Genomic DNA, 20574 nt, shown 5'->3' on the forward strand with positions numbered 1-20574 from the left:
ACGAGAGTGAGGGGGTGACGGAAGCCAGCGGCGTCGTTCTATTTACTGCCGCAAAGTCCATGAACAAAAGAAACAGAGGGGCGGAGGGAGGGCTCTGGTTCAGTAATTACTTGGTAAGTATGCATAAAACTTAATTTTATTGTAAAAATGTCATTTTTATATTGTAAAAATGTCATTTTTATATAAGTACCTTACCAAGTAATTACTTAGTTGAATCCCAAATTGCAAGGGGGGTGGGATGAATGGACTGTTCTAATTCAACACATTAGGCGTGATAAAAAAAAAACTCGAACTAGAAAAAAGGTGGTTGACACTAAAGCAGTGCTTTGTCGCTTCCTTACCTGGTAAGAGAGCTACAGCAGATGAATGCTGCCTCTGGTTGGTGCTCATCTTAACCTGTAGTGATGCAGCAGTGAGCTGAGAGTCGCTCTACATCAGTGATAGTCTTGCAACGGAGGATATGCCTGATCGCTGACAAGACTTAATGCAGGAAAAAAGATGCCCTTGCCCTGGGCACAGTACCATAACGACAGACCAGACAACACCTGCCACCAACCCTGACACAACAAACAAACCACTACCCATCCAACAAACTGGTGGGTACTCCAGGTACAAAGTAACTCCAGGCTCCTCAAAAACTCGACATCCTTATAACAAGGCAGAGATAGAAGAGAGACAGGATCTCTCCTATGCCAAAGGTCCAAGGGTACCTCAGTTTTCAAATACTATTTCCACTTCTTTTAAATAATGAGTCACGAAGGTCGACTGAAGAACAGAAGAGAAGGATAAATTATGTTTGAAGGCGAGAGAGATGGCTACTGCTCTCACTTCATGAGTTTTGACTTTGATCAACGGAAAAGTGTCTACCTGAATCCGGGAATGTGCTTCAGAGATCAGGTCTTGAATAAAGAACTATAAGGCATTCTTATAAAGTGGGCAAGAAGGATTCTTGATAGAACACCATAGGTTGCTGGAGGGGCCTCTGATCTTCTCGGTCCTATGCAGATAGTACCTCAGTGATTTGACTGGGCAAAGAACCCTCTCTTCTTCATCCGGGCCCAGAATATCCATTAAGTTCTTGATATGGAAAGAGCGAGGCCAAGGCTTAGCCAAGAAACCCAGTGTGAAAGAGCAAACTGCATCCCCTTGGGAGAAGCCAATCCTCTTGTCGATCGCATGTAGCTCACTTATGTGTTATAGCCATAGCCGGGGCTACTAGAAAGAGGGTCCTCCGCAAAAGATTCTTGAGAGAGGCGGAACAGAGAGGCTCAAAAGGAGGGCCTGAAAGCCACTCAAGGACAACATCCAAGATCCAAGACACTAAATCAGACTACTGTACTTCTGCTTGGATGTATCAAAAGACTTTAGGAGATCATTAAGATCCTGATTAGATGAAAGATCCAAACCTCTGAGCTTGAAAACTGAGGAAAGCATCGCTCGGTATCCTTCAATGGTGGACGAGGAGACAGACTTAGAAGTTTTCACGTACAGGAGAAAAGCCACAATCTGAGCTAAAGATGTCTCAGAAGACAAGATGTGATGTCTGAGGCACCATCGACGGAACACTGTCCACTTCGACTGGCAGATGCTGCAAGTAGACTGTCATCTGCACTTCGCAATAGCTTCTGTAGCTGCTCTTGAAAAACATTTTGCTCTGATGAGTTTCCTGACAGTCTGAAGCCTGTCAGAGTGAGAGTGGATAACCCCTGGTGATACCTCCTGAAGTGTGTCTGTTTGAGTAGCCACGGTTTTTGGGGAAGCAGCCTCGGGAAGTCTACCAGAAGACCAAGAAGGTCCGGGAACAATTCCTTTGTGGGCCAGAACGGTGCCACGAGTGTCATTGAGACGCTGCGGTGAGATATGAATTTCTCGAGTACTTCCCTGGCCAAGCTGAAGGGAGGGAAGGCATAGAGGTTCAGAACCAACCAATCTACAAGCATGGCATCTGTCACCCAAGCCAGGGGATCCAGGGCTGGAGAGCAAAAGAGAGAAAGACGATTTTTTCTTGAGGTGGCAAACAAAACAAGGCTGTGGAGGGTTTGCCCCGCAATCTCCAAAGGTTGACACAAATCCTGTGGTCCAGGGTCCATTCAGTAGGAAGGACCTGCTTGTGACAGCTCAGCTTGTCAACCAGGACGTTTAATTTCCCCTGGATGAAGTGAGTGACTAGCATTACTTGATTCTGGTGCGCCCAAAGAAGAAGGTTTCCCCCACATTTCTTGATATACAACAGTGCCATGTGGTTGTTCACATGAACAACCACCGTCTCGCTGCGGATCAACGAAGAGAAATGTAGTAGGCCTAGATGAACAGCCTTCACCTCTTTCACATTAATGTGAAGGGAAGTCTCCTCCGGGGACCACGTCCCAGAGCTCTTGATCCCCGAGAGGAGCTCCCCAGCCCAGACCCGAAACATCTGAGTAGAAGTCTAGATCGGGGCTCGGTGGGAGAAGGGATCTCCCTTGCGAAAATCTTCCTTTGGGGAGCCACCACTGAAGATCTGACTTTATCTCCTGAGTGACGGGAAAACTACCGGATCTGGCCAAGTCTTCCTGTCCCAGCTGGCTTGGAGAAAGAATTGAAGAACTCTCGTGCATAGTCTGCCCAGTCCCTAGAAGGCTCATCCTTTGACAGACCGAACACGACGAAAGGGAGAGGAACTTGCGAATTGTCTGTAGGCAGTTTGTGATTCTCCTGGGGGATGGAAGTCTAAGAGTTGAGAATCATCCCAAAATAAAGAATCTCCCGAGTCGGAACCAACTAGGATTTCTGGAGATTTAGAATTCCCAGATCCCGAGAAAGCCGTAGAGTTGTTTGAAGGTCCTTTGTGCACTTTTCCTTCGAGGGTGGTCGAAGACGCCAGTCGTCCAGGTAAAGGCTGATGTTTATGTGGATTAGACGGAGCCATTGGGCGAGAGGAGAGAGGACTTGAGAGAATACTTAAGTGCAGTGGAAAGGCCGAAGCAGAGGGACCGAAACTGGTAGACTTTTCCTTGGAAGATGCACCTTAGGTACTTCCTGGAAATTGGATGAATGAGAATATGAAGATATGCATCTTGCATACCCAGTGTGATCATCCAGTCGCCTGGGTGAATGGAATCCATGACTGACTGGCTCGTCTCCATCCTGAACTTTGTTGTTATCATGAAGCGATTGAGGGCGCTTACGTCCAGGACCGGTCTCCAGCCTCCTCACACTTTGGGAACTACAAACAGACGATTGTAGAAGCCCTAAGATTGAACATCTTCCACTTCCTCGATGGCTCTCTTCAGGAGAGAGGATACTTCCTTCAAAAGGGCCGAATGTCTCTCTGAGCCTTTTGAGTAGGCCGTCAAGGCAATGGGATAGGATACTAAAGGAGGGTTCTCCGAAAATGGGATGCAGTAGCCCTCCTTTAATACTTTGACAATCCAAGGTTCTGCTCCCCTGAGATCCCACTTCTCCCAGAACAAGAGAAGTCTGGCTCTTACTGGAGCACAAAGGACTTCCTTCTCACTTCTTGGACGGAAGTTTAGAGAAGGAGTTCTTCTTGGAGGGTCTGTGTTGAAAATGCAGATTGGCATGAGGTCTTGCTTGAGATTTGGGTCTATTCCCCCGAAAAGGTTGTTGAAGCAGAGAGATGAACTTCGGGATGAAGGATGCGGATAAAGAACTCTTGGGGACAGTGAGACGACTGTGCTAGCAGATCCTGTGTGGACTTCTTCTGTAGATGTGATGTGATCTGCTCAACCATCGACTGCGGAAACAGATGCGCCGAGTCCAGCGGCGAAAACAGTAAAGCGGATCTCTGAGAAGACATGACTCCTTTTGTGGTGAAGGAGCACAAAAGTTCTCTCTTCTTAAGAACTCCAAAGGTGAAGACAGACACGAGTTCAGAAGAGCTATCTCTTATGGCTTTATCGGCACAATAAAGGATGCCAAACAGGCCTGCTGAAAAAGAGATCATCTAATCCCTTGAAATTCTCAATCTTCTTAGGAAGAGCTCCCACCATCCAGTCCAAAATACTAAGTACTTCAAAAACCTTGAAGAGGTTTTTGACTAGATGATCAAGCTCCGACGACAAGAAAAAGACTTTTACTGAGGAGAAGGCTGATTGACGGGACGAATCAATAAGCCCGGAGAAGTCCCCTTGGAAGGGAGCCTTCCCCGGTTACATACAGCCGATATTTCCTCTTGATCAGATGCAAGGGGGTTGGGCAAACGTTGCTTTGCCTTGCTCTCTCTGCAAGGAGAGTCAGTTGTCAATCTCCTTCATGGCTTTCCTAGAGGAAGACGAAAGTACCATCTTGGGAAGATGAGGGTGTGCAATCAGAACACTCGACATAAGGAAGACTGAGGCAGGAGAAGGAGTAGCTGGAGTAAAGAAGGTAGGATAGCTCATGAGAAGGAAACGAAGGAGAGACGCATAAGCTGTGGGTGGAGAAGCGTCTTGGTCTGCATCCTCTTCATCCGAGGAGACTGGAGAAAGAGACAGCTCTTGAGTAGGCTTCGTAGTGGGAGCTTTCCGAATGAAGCTCAAGATCTCGGATAATTGGTCCTTGATGGTTAGAGAGGGACGCCTGATTCCAAGGTGGGAACTTGTTGCCCGAGAAGATGCCTTGGAGATGGTGCCGCACGCTGAGTCTGCAGCTGGGCAAACAGGAGCAGGTGCCTGGCGCACAGGAACCAGTGCTGGGTGCACGGGAGAATCCCAAGGGTGTGCCGGAAGTTGACAAGAGGCAAACACTGCGGGATCAACCCCGTAGCTGCATAACGGGAGCGGAAAATCCAAAGTGTCCCTGTGATGCTTGATTGGCAGAGGGAGAGTGGGAGCCGAATCATCCATGTGCCTTTTCAATGGCTGGGATGAATCCAGGAGGCGTCTACACCGCCCGCAATCAGATTCTGAATCTGAGCTTGAGGACAGTTGGCGCACATCCAGTGACATGCCTTTCCAACGGCAGTCATTGGTCGAAGCCTGGGAACTAGCAACAGGTTTGACAGGGGGCAGTAATGCATGGGCAAACCCCACCAGCCTCTCTTGGACTTCCTGTTTGTCTTCTCCCAGGAGCAGGGGAGCGGGACGGGAAACCACCTCCTCCACTAACACATCACTTGGCATTTTGTCACAAGACACTTTGTCGTTGAACACCTTGTCCATCAGGACGTGTAGGGACATCCCCATCTCTGAAACTGAATTCACCACTAAACTTATCTTCTTATCGAATTTAGATTTGGTTCTAGATTCTAAGCTGGCAATGGTATCGGGGTCTGAAGCACGGGAGTGGGTGGAGGAAGAGGAGGAGGACTGAGGATGGGAACAGGAAGACCAGAGTCTTGCTTAGGGGAAGAATCTCTACTCACAGAGGCCCTACCTACGGCACAAGCAGCTGCCTTCCTAAGCCTATCTTTCTCAAAAGTTTAGTAAGATGGGATTCAAACATCTTCCAACTACAATCATCCCAACCCTTGCATTCAGAACATGTACTCTCCCTAGAACAAACCTGCCCTCTACACTTAGTGCACATGGTATGGTGCACATGGTATGTGCATCATAGCAACTCTTTAAGTAATCTAGTCTTACAGGCTTCGCTACAGAGACGATGGCTGGAAGCACGAGAATCCAACATGGCTAAACTAATAGGAAATTAAGCTAGTGCAAATACGAACCGACAAAAGCCACAGCTTTAAAACTAAAGTGAATACTTCACCGATTTCAAGCAAGCTAAGAAACAACCAGCAAATCATGAAAGCAGGAGCTCAGAGAACGAATTATTGTCGAGAGCGTGGCGTAAAATAGAATGACGCACTGGCTTCTGTCACTCCCTCACTCCCATTGAAGTGGGCAGGGCCTGTCACCCCCTTCTTTGCAACCAACGTGCTGCCGCAATTTTGAATTTAGGATGTTGTGAGAGCATAATTGTTATCTGCGTAATTACCTGGTAAGTTATTTATATAAAATTACTAATTTATTACAATGCCGTTCCACAGAAAGTAAAAATAATTCATCCATGTTAAAACATTAATTAGCCAACAAATGAAAAATTTAATCTTTTCATAGCATAAACTTACCAATATTTCCAGTAGTAACTGTGACAGTTCCTTCAACATATTGGATGGAGCTTTACTGGCATATTCAGTCTGCAAAAATAAACTTACATGTAACTAACATTCTCAAAAATGGTGGATGGTAAAATAAGTAAGTGTGGAAAAAAGCATTACTGCCTGCACTTCTTCATGAGCATGGGCCATGGGGAGTTTACTCTGTATACTGTATATCCTGCATTATAAAGTACTATACATATTAACTTAAGAGCCACTGGTATTGCTAGTCTAGAGTAAATAAGAAATTGATGTGCAGGAATATAATGCAGTTATTCCTTCAAAATATAAGAATCTGATGTGTACGCCTTGAATGCAGTTGTTTTCATAAATATATCAAAATTTTATAAGCAGGACTATAATGAGTCATCCTCTTAATGCAGTATGAAAATTGTTTAGCATAAATGTATTCTTCACTTTAATTTTATTCTACTGGGATGGCTCATTTAGGGTTTCAACACTGATAATACTTAAAGATGCAGTCACTATTATTTGATATTTTAATAATGATGTTATAAATTAATAAATACCATTTTAAAAGATAACTATTTCCAACAGATCTTGAAAGGAAAATGATATAATAAAGTGATTTGTAGACCTATGATACTTATTTCTTCAAAATATGAGAATCTGATGTGCAGGTCTAATTTCACAATGATGATAACATTTGACATGCAGGCCTATGATGAATTATTTCCCTAATATTACAACAGACTGTATATGTCTATGTATGGCATGCCTACTCATATTGAAAAAGCAAGATAATTTTAATCGCACTGTTCATGATAAAAACAAGATGCATAGTTATAATGATCTGAGATATTCATAATGACAATATTTAACTGAATACATCTTTTATTGGAGATTACTTGATACTTCACAACTGTTAGAAAGAACATTTGTGTTTTCATCATGCAGTGTAAACATCACCTAAAAGACTCACTTCTGTGCTGGTCACTGTAAATTGTTACTTTACCCCAAAGTGCAGTACTATTCTCCTGTTGAGAGCAAACCAGTCACAAGCATCCAGAAATGGAAGCCAGCTTGCCTTGGATGGGGCTACTGTACTATCACATAGCTGGTTGACTTAGGGTAAAGTGTGACACAAGTGCCAGCAAACCCAGCTTCATGGGACTTAAAGCAATAGAAAAGTATATAGTTTCCACCTTAATTATAAAATATCAAATATTCAAGAACAGTGATATCCAGTACTGTACAGTACTAGATTTATGATGTATTCTATTAAATACACCCAATTTTGAAGCAGATTTAGCAATTTAATCTATGGAATCTCTCCAGGAAAAGCTAGAGGACCCTGGACACCACAAAATAATCACAGAAACAGAAAGAAACTATGTCTTGAAAACATTAAACCTAACTGAGTTGGAGAATTCTTGTTTACATAAATTCACAAAATCAGAGTTAGATTGAGTGCAATCAGCAGAGGAAAGCTGGGTGGTGAACAGATGAATAGAAAAGCCCTAAAGAATGTTGAATCATCAGCAAAAGCATAGATAGGAAAATAAGTACCAAGAAGGGCATCAATAGAGAGGACGGGAAATAACAGTTGTGAAACAAAATCTTTACGAACCCAATCTGAGACAGAGGATCAATCATCAGTGAGATAAAAAAAAAAAAAATTCACTGTGTTAAAGTGAACCTGCAGAGACCACAAGCAACTTGGCTGATAAATTCTACCTTTCCAAAAGGAGGTTGTCAATGGACTAGAACTGGCAGGATGAGAAACATATTTCAGTTAATGTGGACTACAGCACCACTGCATAAGGTGAGCATTAGCTGCAGGTGACTAAAACACTGGTCCTGTCAGTGGTCATGACAAGGCAATTTTCCAAGTAAAGCAGCCTTAGAGCTGAGTTCACTGATAGGCAGATCCGGCTGTATTTAGGGTCATGACCGGCTGTATTTAGGGTCATGACCTGAGTGAAAACTTGTTGGGTTGAAAAGCCAAAAGAAGAGCAAGAAAACTTGCAAGTTTTGGACTCTCCAAACAAAATCACAATTTTTGAAAGTAAATTGTATTCATCCTAACTATACAAACCTGAGGTCCTTTACATTAGGAATTACTTACGGCGAAGCTGGACACGGCCTTTCAACTCTTGAACAAGGTGGTTAGGCAGTAACTACCACCAAGTAGGCAGGAATACCTGCCTGGCCAGATGTAAACATTCCAGTTTGTCTTTCAGTCCAGGTTCAGGTTGAGGGGTGACATGAGGCAGGCATAATATGTAATGTAAAGGACCTCAGGTTTGTATAGGAAAAATACAATTCACTTTCAAAAATTGTGATTTGTTCTGACACGATATACAAACCGTCGGTCCTTTACATTAGGAAGACTCACTGGTTGGAGGGAGGAATCTGAGCAAGTCTCCTAAACTCACTGGAGTTCTGCACACCTGGGCTTCTCCTCCTGGTCAAAAGACCGAGGAGGAGTACTGTGCCTCTGACACATTGACTGGAGTGTAGGAACTGCAAGATCAAATGTCAGATACTGGACCTTTTCGCATGAGTGAGGAAACGTAACTCCTATGAAATAGGCTAGAAGAATCTAGAGTCGGAGGCAGTAAGGAAAAGCCGAGAGTTCCCTTATTGCCAGTCTCTCCTTCTTCCCCTTCTAGAGGAAGGAGCGGAATTGCTTCTATGATTCTAGAAGGAAATTAGAATGGGTGCTCAATGTGTAGTCTTTCCGCATCAGCGCCAGATCCAGCAAGTATTGGTTTGAGTCCTATTCTCATCCCGAAGGAGAAGTAGGAGGACGGGGAAGGAGGAAGAGAGGCCAGTCACTCTCAGTATCCTTCTCACTTCCAGAACCAACAATTTAGGCAAGATGCTACTCGTCCTTTTGAAGGAGCTGGGTAAGAAAACACAACTTGTTGACCAGCCACCACAGGGCCAAGGAAAGAAGGTTCCAAGGGCCTGTGGGCAAGACCACAGGAAGACAAGAGTGTGGTCTATGAGACCACGTCTTGCTTCCAGACCAACAGAAACTTCCGGAATGCGAGGGATAGACCAAGCCATTGACTTCGTGAGCTCTTGGGTGGAAGGTACCGGTATCGTTGTTGCCAGCTGCTGAGTACCTCCTTCGATCGCTTCACAAAGCCAGAGAAAGGTGAGTCCTTAGACACTTCTTCCTTGGGAGAGAGTGTACTAGCAAAAACGTCGACGACATCCAGGTTAGGAATGTTGACCCTTTTCAGAAAGTACCACAGCTCCCTAATAGGACAAAGTAATGAATGATCTGGATCATTGACACAAAGCCCAAGGAGGAGGGGAACAAGAAGGACTCGAACCCAACAACAGATGCCGATGGATTCAGAGTTCACCTATGACATCTGAAAAGGAGTCGAGGTATTGATCCTCATCCCTGTTCTTCCATCTTCTACGCCAAGGCCGGAGCAAGATGAGAGATGGTCCTAAGAGGGCACATCTCTATCCGACGACTCTCGTAAGGGTGCGTGCAGAGCATGGGACAGGAACCCTAAACGAGAGTCACCTGCCACCCAGGGAACAGTTCCTGGGACAGCAAGACCGAAAAAGCTTCTCGTCAGAACCTAAGTCTCGACTGAGGAGGAGAAGGCTACTTCAGATACAAGACTAGGTCACAAGGGCCTGCGTTCTTCATAAATGAAAGGGAGAGAAGCAACCCTCTGCGGAGAAGACGAGGAAGTCCAGACTTGAAGAGCGATTGACCCGAGAAGAAGTTCCATCAACGATGCCCACCAGCAAAGACGGATCCAGTCCCTGGGACAGTGTTGCACAGGACTTCAAGGGATATACAGCTATATCCGTTGCTGCTTGGCGAGAAAGCCTATGCTTGCAAGGAAAGCTGGAAGGTCTCTCAGTCCTGAACACACAGGGATGTACTGCCTGAAGAACTGCTTCTTGTGTAACTGCTACAGGAGGTTGGGTCAAGCAGAACTCTTCTCGGTGCCTCGGCTATCAGGTTGGGCGAAAGGCAAAGTCTTCCAGCATTTGTCTGTAACTCGGGGTGAGCAATACTTGTGAACCCCTATAGAAACAGACAAATATGGAGGAAAAAATGTACAGGCAGTCCCCGGTTTATGACGGTTCCGGCTTACGACGTTCGAGGTTATGGCGCTTTTCAAATATATTCATCAGAAATTATTTCCCGGCTTCGACGCATGTTCGGGGTTCTGAGCGTCGTGACGCCCGATCCGACGGAAGAAATATGGCCCCAAAACGGCAGAATAATCATAATTTGAAGGTTTTTTTATGAAAACTCAATAATAATGCAGTTTACGTCGTTTTCAATGCACCCAGAGCATTAAAAGTAAGGTCTTCTTATGATTTTTGACGATTTTCCGGCTTACGACGATTTTCGGGTTACGACGCGGCGCAAGAACGGAACCCCCGTCGTAAACCGGGGACCGCCTGTAGATATCGATTTCTTCCCAAAAAGACAGCATGCCTCACTGAAGCGGCCCCTGGGTCTAGTACGGAGGAGCAAGAAAACTACAAACTTGTGCAGGCAGTCCACTGAAAGACGGTAGGGATTTCTCAGTCGAGCAGTCTCTTCATGAATCTTCATGAAGAAAAGAGTGAGCAGCACGTACTGTCCTGGTCTCTCAAACCCGAGGCCAAGTTCGCCTACCAATACATCCCCATCGGGAATGCATCTGGCTAACTGAGCTCTCGACAGATGAAACAAGAGGAAAAAACGATTCCCTCTTGTTTGTTGACAAATGCCACTACTGTGGTTTTGTTGTTCAACGAAACCACTGAGTGTCGCAAAACTCATCCTGAATTCTCGGAAGGCCAAATGGCTGCCTTAAGCCCAGGATGGTAATGAGAAGGTACTAATCGTCTCAGTCACACACCTTCAAGACAAAGTCTTACCGGCGTGTGCCTATTCCTCGATCGGTGAATTCGTAAGTGTGCCTATTCCTTGATCGGTGAATTCTTAAGTAAACACACGATGTGAGTGGAATATGCACACATATTCGAAGGTTCCTCCAATCAAGCATTAGCCTAACTCTTTCCTCATACTTCGTAGTGGAAAGAAGGACGGAGGACTGGAAGCAGACCTCCATTCTCCACCATGGGGAAGCTTCTGCAAGATGACAGGATACCGAGACAATTAGCTCTAGCCGGGCTGGCATTTCCCGAATTGGGAGCATGGGAGAGGAAGCAGGATGGAAGTTTGATGAAAAGAATTGCCGAGACCTAAGGGAAACAGATACTTCTGAAGGGATCCATTCTCAGGTCTCGGCAATGTCGCTGCCAGCTCCAGAGACTCGATAAGTATCATTTCATCCAGGCATCAGCAATAGGAGAACTTCTTTCTGGTCAATACTTCTTTCTCTCTTCCTTTCTTCCCTCCTCCCTTATGGAAAAAAGGGTGGAAAGAGACACAGTTATGCGCACTTTTCTAGAAGGGAAGAAGAGGACCATGTGTTCCACAATCTTCTTCCGAAGCCTGGGACTTCTTAGGAGTTAAGGCGGGCTGGCTTGAACTCAAGGTCGAGTAGAGGTGACTAACACCCAAAGGTCTTGCCATTGTCCAAAGGATAAGGCAGTGCCCTGGTACGAACCTTGATTACTGAAGTATCCGGCAAATCTCTGAAAGAGAAAGGCAGAACCAAGTAAGGTTCGTTCCTAAGGGTCGAGCCAACTCGGGACTTACAAAACTGGAGATCTGAATTGGGACAGAGTCCTTCTTCTCAGCACCAGAATTGCCCACAGAACTGCAGTTGGCAAGACCCTCCGAGGCAAGAAGGATTCGTACTCTGTCGAGCCAGGGGAGAAGCTTGGTGTCTCGACCTGAACGAATTCCTTCTCTGAAGAAAAGGATTCATCTGGTCAAGAACACTCTCGGAAGCAAGGACCGCGGCGGATCCTGACACTCTCAGCCCCTCGGGAACTAAAAGGGTTGCGAGTGATGAAGATTATTCATTGGGGAGCCGCAGTCCTGTCCTGGAGATTTTTGCGCTGATGAATCGGCACGAAGTTCTCCGAAAAATGAGGGCGATCGCAACTTGAAGAGGAAGACCCTCGCTGCTTCCAAAGCATGAAATTCCTGTACCTCTCTCCTTGGAGGGAGACCTTGACAGATCCCATGAAACCCTCCTCGGCTACCTGGTTGTACTACGAGACAATCAGCGGACCGACACCCAAAGCACGCTAGGCAGCCAAACTCCAAAGACAAAATTCGTCGGAGCTCTCTCAGTCCGTCTCACGCCTCTAAGAACAACTGAGAGGAAAAGAGAACAGGTGAGGAGAAAAAGTACCCCTACCTGTCCTACCAGTAAGACCAGCAGGAGAGGTGGACCATGAGCGATAATCAACCGAAGGAGATTACTGCCACACGGGGGAAGGAGAGCACTTGTGCCGTGGCAAAGCGCTTTCCTGGGAAGAGCAGAAAGTTCACTCAAACAGAGCCGAGAACCCAATTCAGAAAAACTGAGTGAGGCCGAGCTGAGCTGCACCGAACCGAGCCGATCACATGAACACGATCCAGCTGGGTAGGTATGCAGTGGACTGGGAGGCAGGTGGGGCGAGCCGAGCCAAGCCAGTCTTGCAAGAGCAACCAGGGGCTGGGCGGGGCAAGCAAGCCAAGCTGAGCCGATCGCGTGAACACAATCGGAACTGCAGGGCAGAACTCATCTGCCATGAATTAGCGCTAGTTTCCCGAACTCTAAACTCCTTCAAGGCCAAGGCCCCTTGAGAAGAAGGTTGAAAGAGGAATTCTGTGTCTGCTATCCTGCATGCTTGAACCCTAAGGTTCAAGACACGAGGATGAATCCCGGCCAAGCAACCGAAGCAGCTGGGGGGCAGTATCGAGAGACCCACTGCCTCCTCGGAAGGAGGCAGTCCCTAGACATCCAAGGGCATCAAGGGGAAAGAAGCAGCCTTCCTCTCCTTCGGCCAACAAAGGTCTGCCTGGATTCCAGGACCCCCTCGAACCTTGGGAGAGGAAGGGAAGAGGCAGCAGAATATGAAATCGAAGATAAGATGAAGACATTGGCTACTTCCACAAAGCAACTTCCTTCACCTTCACTCTGACATCTTCTGCAGGATGGTGGACACGAAACATCGTAACCTCCAGGGCAGCTAGGCAGGAACAAAACGGAAGCGGCCCAGGACACCATCACTAGGAGAAGCAGCAGGCATGACCAGGATAGCCGATGCAAGAGCTACAGAAGCGGTTCGCAAGGCAGGAGCTACCGCAACAGCCAGGAACATCACTTCCACAGGGTGACTTCCTTCACCTTCACTCCCACATCTTCTACAGGATGGTGGACATCGTAACCTCCAGGGCAACGGAAGCGGCCCAGGACATGACCATCAGCATAAGCAGCAGGCACGATCAGGACAGCCAATGCAGGAGCTACGGAAGCAGTTCGAAAGGCAGGAGCTACAGCAAAAGCCAAGAATGTCTCATGAACATCACCAGCTGCGACAGGAACTATCAGGACGGCTGTGGCAGGAGACCAGGAAGAGCTGCCCAGAGACTGTCGTCGAGTTAACAGAAGCATAAACAGGAAACAGCAGGAGCAGATGGACCACAGATATGCCAGAGGCAGTGCCACAGCATACATGAAGGCCAGCAATGACAGCGATTGATCCACATCGGCGGGAACAGAGTCGGAATGATCCCAACGTGGAACTATGCCATTCCAACCAGGTGCTGTGACCGATCCCGAAGCAACATTGAATGAACGTCGGGACTCCTTCATGCAAGATATCCCGAGATACCCAGCCAAGTACTGCTGTGCCTGCAATGCTCACTGTCAACCTGAAAGAAAAAGCAAAGTTGATTAGTAGAGGGAGACTCCTCTCACAACAAGGGGAACTGCCCTATGCAGTGAGAGGAGACCCTTAGGAGAGGTCACCCAACTGCCGCCCCCCACGGTCTTTGCCTGACGAGCAAGCAAAGAGGGCGAAGGAGAGAAAAATTAAGTGAAGTATACCCTAGTTTAACCAGACCACTGAGCTGATTAACAGCTCTCCTAGGGCTGGCCCAAAGGATTAGACTTAACATTTTCCCATCTGTATAGTTTGAGCGCCACGCCTACCTGAGACCCAAGGTGTCTGGGAGCGCTCGACAGTGCGAAAAAATTATTATTTAGAAAATTCAGCAAAAATAGAAATTTTATGCCAATAACGTTCATTTTGCTGTCCTTTTTTTCTCAATGCTTATATTTTATGGTGGAATAGTCAGAATAAGAGTCCCAGCCCTGTAAGTATGAAAAAATGTGAGTTATTTAAAAAAAAAAAAATCTTTACTTATTTTTATATTTTCATTTGTAACCCAAAAACTATGAAAGTCAGGCGAATTAATTTTTTTTATGAGAAAGCCAACAAAATTCTCCAAATATCGATATATAAAATAATGAAAAACAAATAAATACAGTTGGTGAAAATATTGATAGAAAAGAGGGTAAGAAACAGCACGCTGCCCGGCGTAGGGTGAGAATTATCGCTAGAAAAAAAATTTTTTTGAAGAACCATATCGCGGTCATTTTTCATAGAAATTACTTTGTAAATATACGAAAATGTAGAGGAAAGGTTGGGGAATAAAGTGAGAGTCAAGAAAAATGGCTTTAGTAATGGCAACAGTTTCATTTTGATGTTATAAGTTGATCGAAACAAAAAAAAATGTTCCCGTTGTCAACATTATTGTTCATAGCTCAAAAGCTATAACAGTTACGTGAATGAATTATTTTTTATGAGAAAGCCAACAAAATTCTCTAAATATCGACATATAAAAGAATGAAAAACAAATAAGTCCAGTTGGTGAAAAAATTGATAGAAAAGAGGGTAAGAAACAGAGTGCTCTGCCCGGCATATGGTGAGAATTATCGCTAGAAATTTTCTTTTAAAGAGCCCTAGCTCAGATATTTTTCATAGAAATTACTTTGTAAATATACGAAAATGTAGAGGAAAGGTTGAGGAATAAAGTGAGAGTCAAGAAAAATGGCTTTGGTAACGGCAAGTTTCATTTTGACGTTATAAGCTGATCGAAACGAAAAAAAATGTTACTGTTGTCAACATTATCGTTCGTAGCTCAAAAGCTATAAAAGGTAGGAGAATGAATTATTTTTTATGAGAAAGCCAACAAAATTCTTCAAATATCAGTATATATAATAATGAAAAATGAGATTCAGAGCCATGCCTAAAATCCAGACGTCTCTTATGTGATGCACTAACGTGTTTTCCGCTAGTTTTACCGTAAAAACTTTGCGAAAGCATGTTGGAAACTGTTCTCTATTGACGTCACTGTATGTAAACAACCACAAGTGTTTACCCTAGCTCGCACGCATGATCTCTGACAGAGAAGTGTGGCCTGCCAGGCCTGCATGGGTGGGATCAGCTGATGTCACTGTGAGAATTTTACTACGCCAGGGATTTGCGCATGCGCAGTACAGGAACTAAAAAATTTATAAAAAAAGAGGGTACAAAACAGTGTGTTTCCAATAATGTAATCCCACATTTTATAAAAAAAAATGTAAGATACGAAAGAGAAGCGTGGGTAGGATCGGCTGATTACATTGTGAGAAATTTACTATGCCAGGGATTTGCACATGCACAGTATAGGAGCTGCTGCTCCTAACACACGTACAAAAAATTTTGGTAACTTTGACATAGCAGTATGTCAGTCGGGTAGGAAGGGGGGTAGGGTAATTTTACATACCAGTGCGTCAATTGGGTATGAAAGTGTTAATTTACGTGGCTGAGAACCAACTGGTTACATAGCAACGGGACCTAAGGCTTATTGTGGAATCCGAACCACATTATACCGAGAAATGAATTTCTATCGCCAGAAATAAATTCCTCTAATTCTTCATTGGCCAGCCGGAGACTCGAACTTGGGCCTTGCAGAGTGCTAGCTGAGAACTCTACCGATTCGTCCAACAAGGAACTGCAAAGGAGAGAGGAAGAACTTACAGGGAGAGAGAAGGAAGGAGGGGAGGCCACCAAGGGCGCTGTGGAAGCGGAACTTACCGATGACGCCCGCAACTCCCCCCGCCCCCACAACTCTCTAAAGCGCAGGCAGCAAAAACAACACTCAGCACAAGTAGGAAGGAAGTAGTCATCCCCTTGTTCAAGGAGGGAGGAAGCCTTAGAAGGGAAACGAATTCTTCTTACGTTCCAATCAATGAAGGGGAGCAAAGATATTACGTCCCAACTAATATCTCTGAACTACAGGGGAACGCCTTCAGTATCTAAATAAAGGGCTACTGCAAGAGAAGCATTACCACTCGGTTACACCCCTCTAAATATGCCCTTGGTCGTCAAACCCGAGACACAGGTGCAGGGGAACAATGGCTTATGCAAGGTTATCACAAATCATGGGTTTGTATTAATAAATATCAAAAACATGCAATATGTAGACAAAAATACAGAAAGATCCCACCAGGGTAATAAAGAGCTTAACGACAGTCAGGCAAAGAGATCTGAAAACACGTCTGCAACGCACGACAGCCGAAAGCAAACTGCAATGTTTACATCTGGGCAGGTAGGTATTCCTGCCTACCTGGCGGTAGTTACTGCCTAACCACCTTGTTCAAGAGTTTAACGAACGTGTCCAGCTTAGCTGTAAGTAATTCCTAATGTAAAGGACCGACGGTTTGTACATCGTGTCGGAACAAGTGAAGGAATTTTCAAGCACAGAAATGGGTATAGTACTTGGAATAATAATTTTTTTTTAAGTTCCATTTCTGATGCAAAAAAACAAAAACTGAAAAGAAAGTTTACAATCTGAATGGAGTTCCTAATACATAATGAATGTGAGAACTCTGGTTAATGGATGGTCTCCACATGCACAAGGTCTGTTTTCTTGTAAAACAAAGATCTAACTCCAAAAGGCTGGAAGGTCCAAAAACTGATATTGACCTTGTAACTGATTCAGTTGGTGTTTTTGGTCGCAGGATGAGCTAGGGAAGGGTCTGAGGAAAGGACTGAAAGAGGGAGTTATATTTTGGAACAAGTAAAACTCAATACTTACAAGTTGGCTGTAGTGCAGCATTTTTAACCATATGACAATGTAAAATCAGACTCCAGAGAAGAGGCAGAGAAAATAGAACCAGATGAAACAAATCACTCAAACCAAGGAGATGCTGAAAAGTCTTATCTATGAACTCATAGATAAGACTTTTCAGCATCTCCTTATGAGACACCCAAGAGCATAGTGTAAGTCAGGGCTGAAGGAAGACAGAGCAGCTCAAAGACAAAATATTTTGTTTTGTCTTCCAAGAGTATCCATCTGTCTTAGGTGAGGTTATCAAGAAAAAAAAATTTTCAGCCAAGAGATCTCAAGGAGACCTTGAGTTAGTAGATACCATGGAGAACAGTCAGCAAAACCATAGAATGTCAAAGAAAACCCAACTGGAAGTTAACAGAGCTAAGAATTACTAAGACTGACCAATAGGTATAAAAAACAGAGAAGCACCAATACAACAATCAGGTACACCAAGGACAGTTTGTAGAATAATGAATCATTAATGGATCCAGTGGCAGAAGACTGAGACAAGTGTAAAACAGCTTAAGGTTAAAAAAAAGTCTGCAGAGGCTGTTATAAGCTCACTCCCAGCTGTTTTGCCAATGGCCACCACTGTCGAGATCCCCAAGTCTAGGATCTTGCCCCAAAAGATATCAAGGCCATTATCACCTTCTGGCTTTGGCATACCAAAGACAATGGAACTGTAAGAACATCCTCCTGATGTTGCACTAAATGAGTGATAATGTGTCAGCAACAACATTCAAAATCTCTAATTCTGAAGCCAAAGAAATCTAATGTTATCTGTAATTATTAGTCCTCACTTTCCTTTCCAAATGTTTATCCCAATGCTCATAATTGTCCAAGATGACCTTACATACAGAAGAGCACTCAATACAATGTTCATCTGCTTAATAACTTCCAATGTATTGAAAGCAAAGGGGCATAAAGATCCACATCTAACGAAGTCTGCGCTTAACACAAGGCTAACTATCAATATGTGAACAAGTATACATTATAATACAAAAAGTGTCACATATGAAAAATCAGAAGACAATTGTTTGTGCTGTTGTAAAAATGTAGAGTACCTTCCATCAAAGATAACTTTCTCAGCCTAGTTGATACTAATACACAATATATAAAATTTCCTAACACATTGTGAATGCAAATACCCAAGAGAGTACCAATAGTTCATATCACATCATTCAAGTGTATAGTGCAGTTCCTATCTCTTGCTTAAACCAAAGAATAATATCAATGATCACCCACAACACATTCCACACACAGCTTAGGCACAATGAGCTCATCCCAAAGTTAAACAATGAAATACGAATAGAATATTAACATTAGCAATCTAAAACGAATCTAGTCACTCACTACCTTAACCAAGCAAAAATAAAAGGATGTTTGTTGATATCTTAAGGGCCTCCCCTTTATTTTAGCAATACCCACCTGCAAGAATGAATGCTCTTACTCTTTCAAGAATGACAATTTCTTGTAAAAAAGCAAAGTAAGAGTACCCTATCACTAATTTCATACACAAAACAAAAAAGCATGCTGAATTACATTATTTTAATTGAAAAAAATTAACATACTATTCTGAATATGAATCTTAAGCAATGAAAATTATGGGGTAAAACAAACCCTTACAGATAATTTTAAAAAATACTGTTGTACTCACCATAACTGTGGTTATTAAAGCATTTGTAAATGATGAGTTTTCTGTGGCTGCATCTTTTAAAGCATTTGTAACACTTGGTATGCTAGTAGTGACCTCTCTGTACGCTACAACAGCTTCTCTCACCCAGCGAGACTGGTCACTGCCATACAAAACTTGAGCTACTGCCTCTGGCATTTCAAGCTTTCCTTGTTTCTCCTCTTCCTTGGAATCTGACTGAGTGCCTATCAAAGAAACATGGATGGTAATCTTTTTCAAACTGATGAATTGCAAATTGTTAATAAAGGAAATTAAATATGTCAGTTAAACAAAAATCTCACTAAACATTCTCAATATTATATACAGTATAGCCTAATCCATTAAAATCAATGGGTAAATTTTTTAAGATAATATTAATATACTTTCATGCAACTTGGAAGCTATTTATTTTTTTACGTAAACATTATCAACATTTTTTTCACCAGGTTTTCTACTCGTAGTAGATGTATAACAATGCTTGTTCAGCCTGAATTTTTATCTGGTCTGCTTATTCATTCATGCCCTTTCTTCACAATTTTTTGGGCCTTGCTGTTGGTCTCTGTCCAGCTGCTTATATATCTACTATTTACATGACTGCTTGTTTTTTCTGGTGACCTTGAATCTCATTGTTTTGTCATCACATCTCTACAGAATTTTCTTTGCAGGTATTTTGACCTCTGCCGTGTAGAAGTGCAAGCATTGTTCACAGACTATTTTTTTTTATTAATTATTAGGATACTCTTATTAGCAACAATCCAGCAACCTCTCTGCTTCATCTAGGCAGCTGACACTTCCCTCAATGCTCCCTAAACAGGTTCATACTCCACTATGTTCACAAGAAAACAATGTTCTACCTCCTCCATGATATGCCCTTTCCCCACATGGGTCTTACTCCTCTTCTTCAGCATAAGCTTTTCCTAAACTTTTTGGGCATAAAAAATCCCTTAGTACAATTAGTATACAAAATACTGCATCAGTTCCCTTAATCTTTCAGACAAAAGGCAAATTGCAGTAGTCAGCAAGAGGCATCTAGCAAATATTGGTCAGGCGGTGCAGGCCCATGATGACTGATCGTCTCTCAGTTACTCAGTTACAGGATGCCCTAGAGCAAGACCCCTTTCCTGCACAAACGAACGAGTCACTCGCTAATGGATATTAGGTGGGCAATCACTATCCTGACAGCCTAGCTAAATAACATTTTATTTAAAGGAAATTGAAGTTATTCTTGTTCTTGCATATCTTTTTTTCTTTGAGAACTGTGGCATTAGTCTTTTACTTACAACTCAGCCTACACCATTTTTTGGGGGTCTGTAGAGGGTTTTATTTCAGCACTCAAAATTTGTAGGCCTACATTTTTTGCATATACAGCATTAAAAATAAAACTATTTATTGCATTTTCTGTATTTGCCAAAAGTGACATTTTTATGATAAAGTTTTATATATACTTACCAAATAATTACATAGCTATTGGTTCCTAACCTATGGCAACTTAAAAATTCAAAATTCAAGCAATGGTGCTTCTATCGTTTGTGTGTAGGTGACAAGGTCACGCCCACTATCCGGGACTCAAAGGAACAACTCAGCAGAGAGCTCAATTCATTTCATGCTCTAATGTCCATGAAAGGGGAGGAGGGCGGCCTCCGATCACGTAATTACTTGGTAAGTATATATAAAGCTTTATTTTACCATAAAAATGTCATTTTTATATAAGTAACTTACCAAGTAATTACATAGCTGATTCCACATTGTTAGGAGGTGGGATAGAGCATGGATATATTCTACTCCAAAGTATGAAGTAATGAATTTGAAATAGAAAGG

At 43.6% G+C, this 20574-nt stretch overlaps 1 protein-coding gene across 4 annotated transcripts in view; it reads right to left on the minus strand.

Annotated features, from left to right (window-relative positions):
- LOC136832815 (ubiquitin carboxyl-terminal hydrolase 24-like) overlaps positions 1 to 20574 on the minus strand; it is a 374979-nt gene that overhangs the window by 15207 nt on the left and 339198 nt on the right. For all 4 annotated transcript variants that reach the window (XM_067094450.1, XM_067094436.1, XM_067094461.1 and 1 more), the window contains exons 41-42: positions 18742 to 18962; positions 6053 to 6121 (exon numbers count right to left, since the gene is read on the minus strand). In XM_067094450.1, the coding sequence (XP_066950551.1) occupies positions 6053 to 6121; positions 18742 to 18962 (290 nt within the window). The remainder of the gene's footprint in view (positions 1 to 6052; positions 6122 to 18741; positions 18963 to 20574) is intronic.

Source organism: Macrobrachium rosenbergii, chromosome 4 (genome assembly GCF_040412425.1).
Source record: "Macrobrachium rosenbergii isolate ZJJX-2024 chromosome 4, ASM4041242v1, whole genome shotgun sequence".
NCBI classification, from domain to species: Eukaryota; Metazoa; Arthropoda; class Malacostraca; order Decapoda; family Palaemonidae; genus Macrobrachium; species Macrobrachium rosenbergii.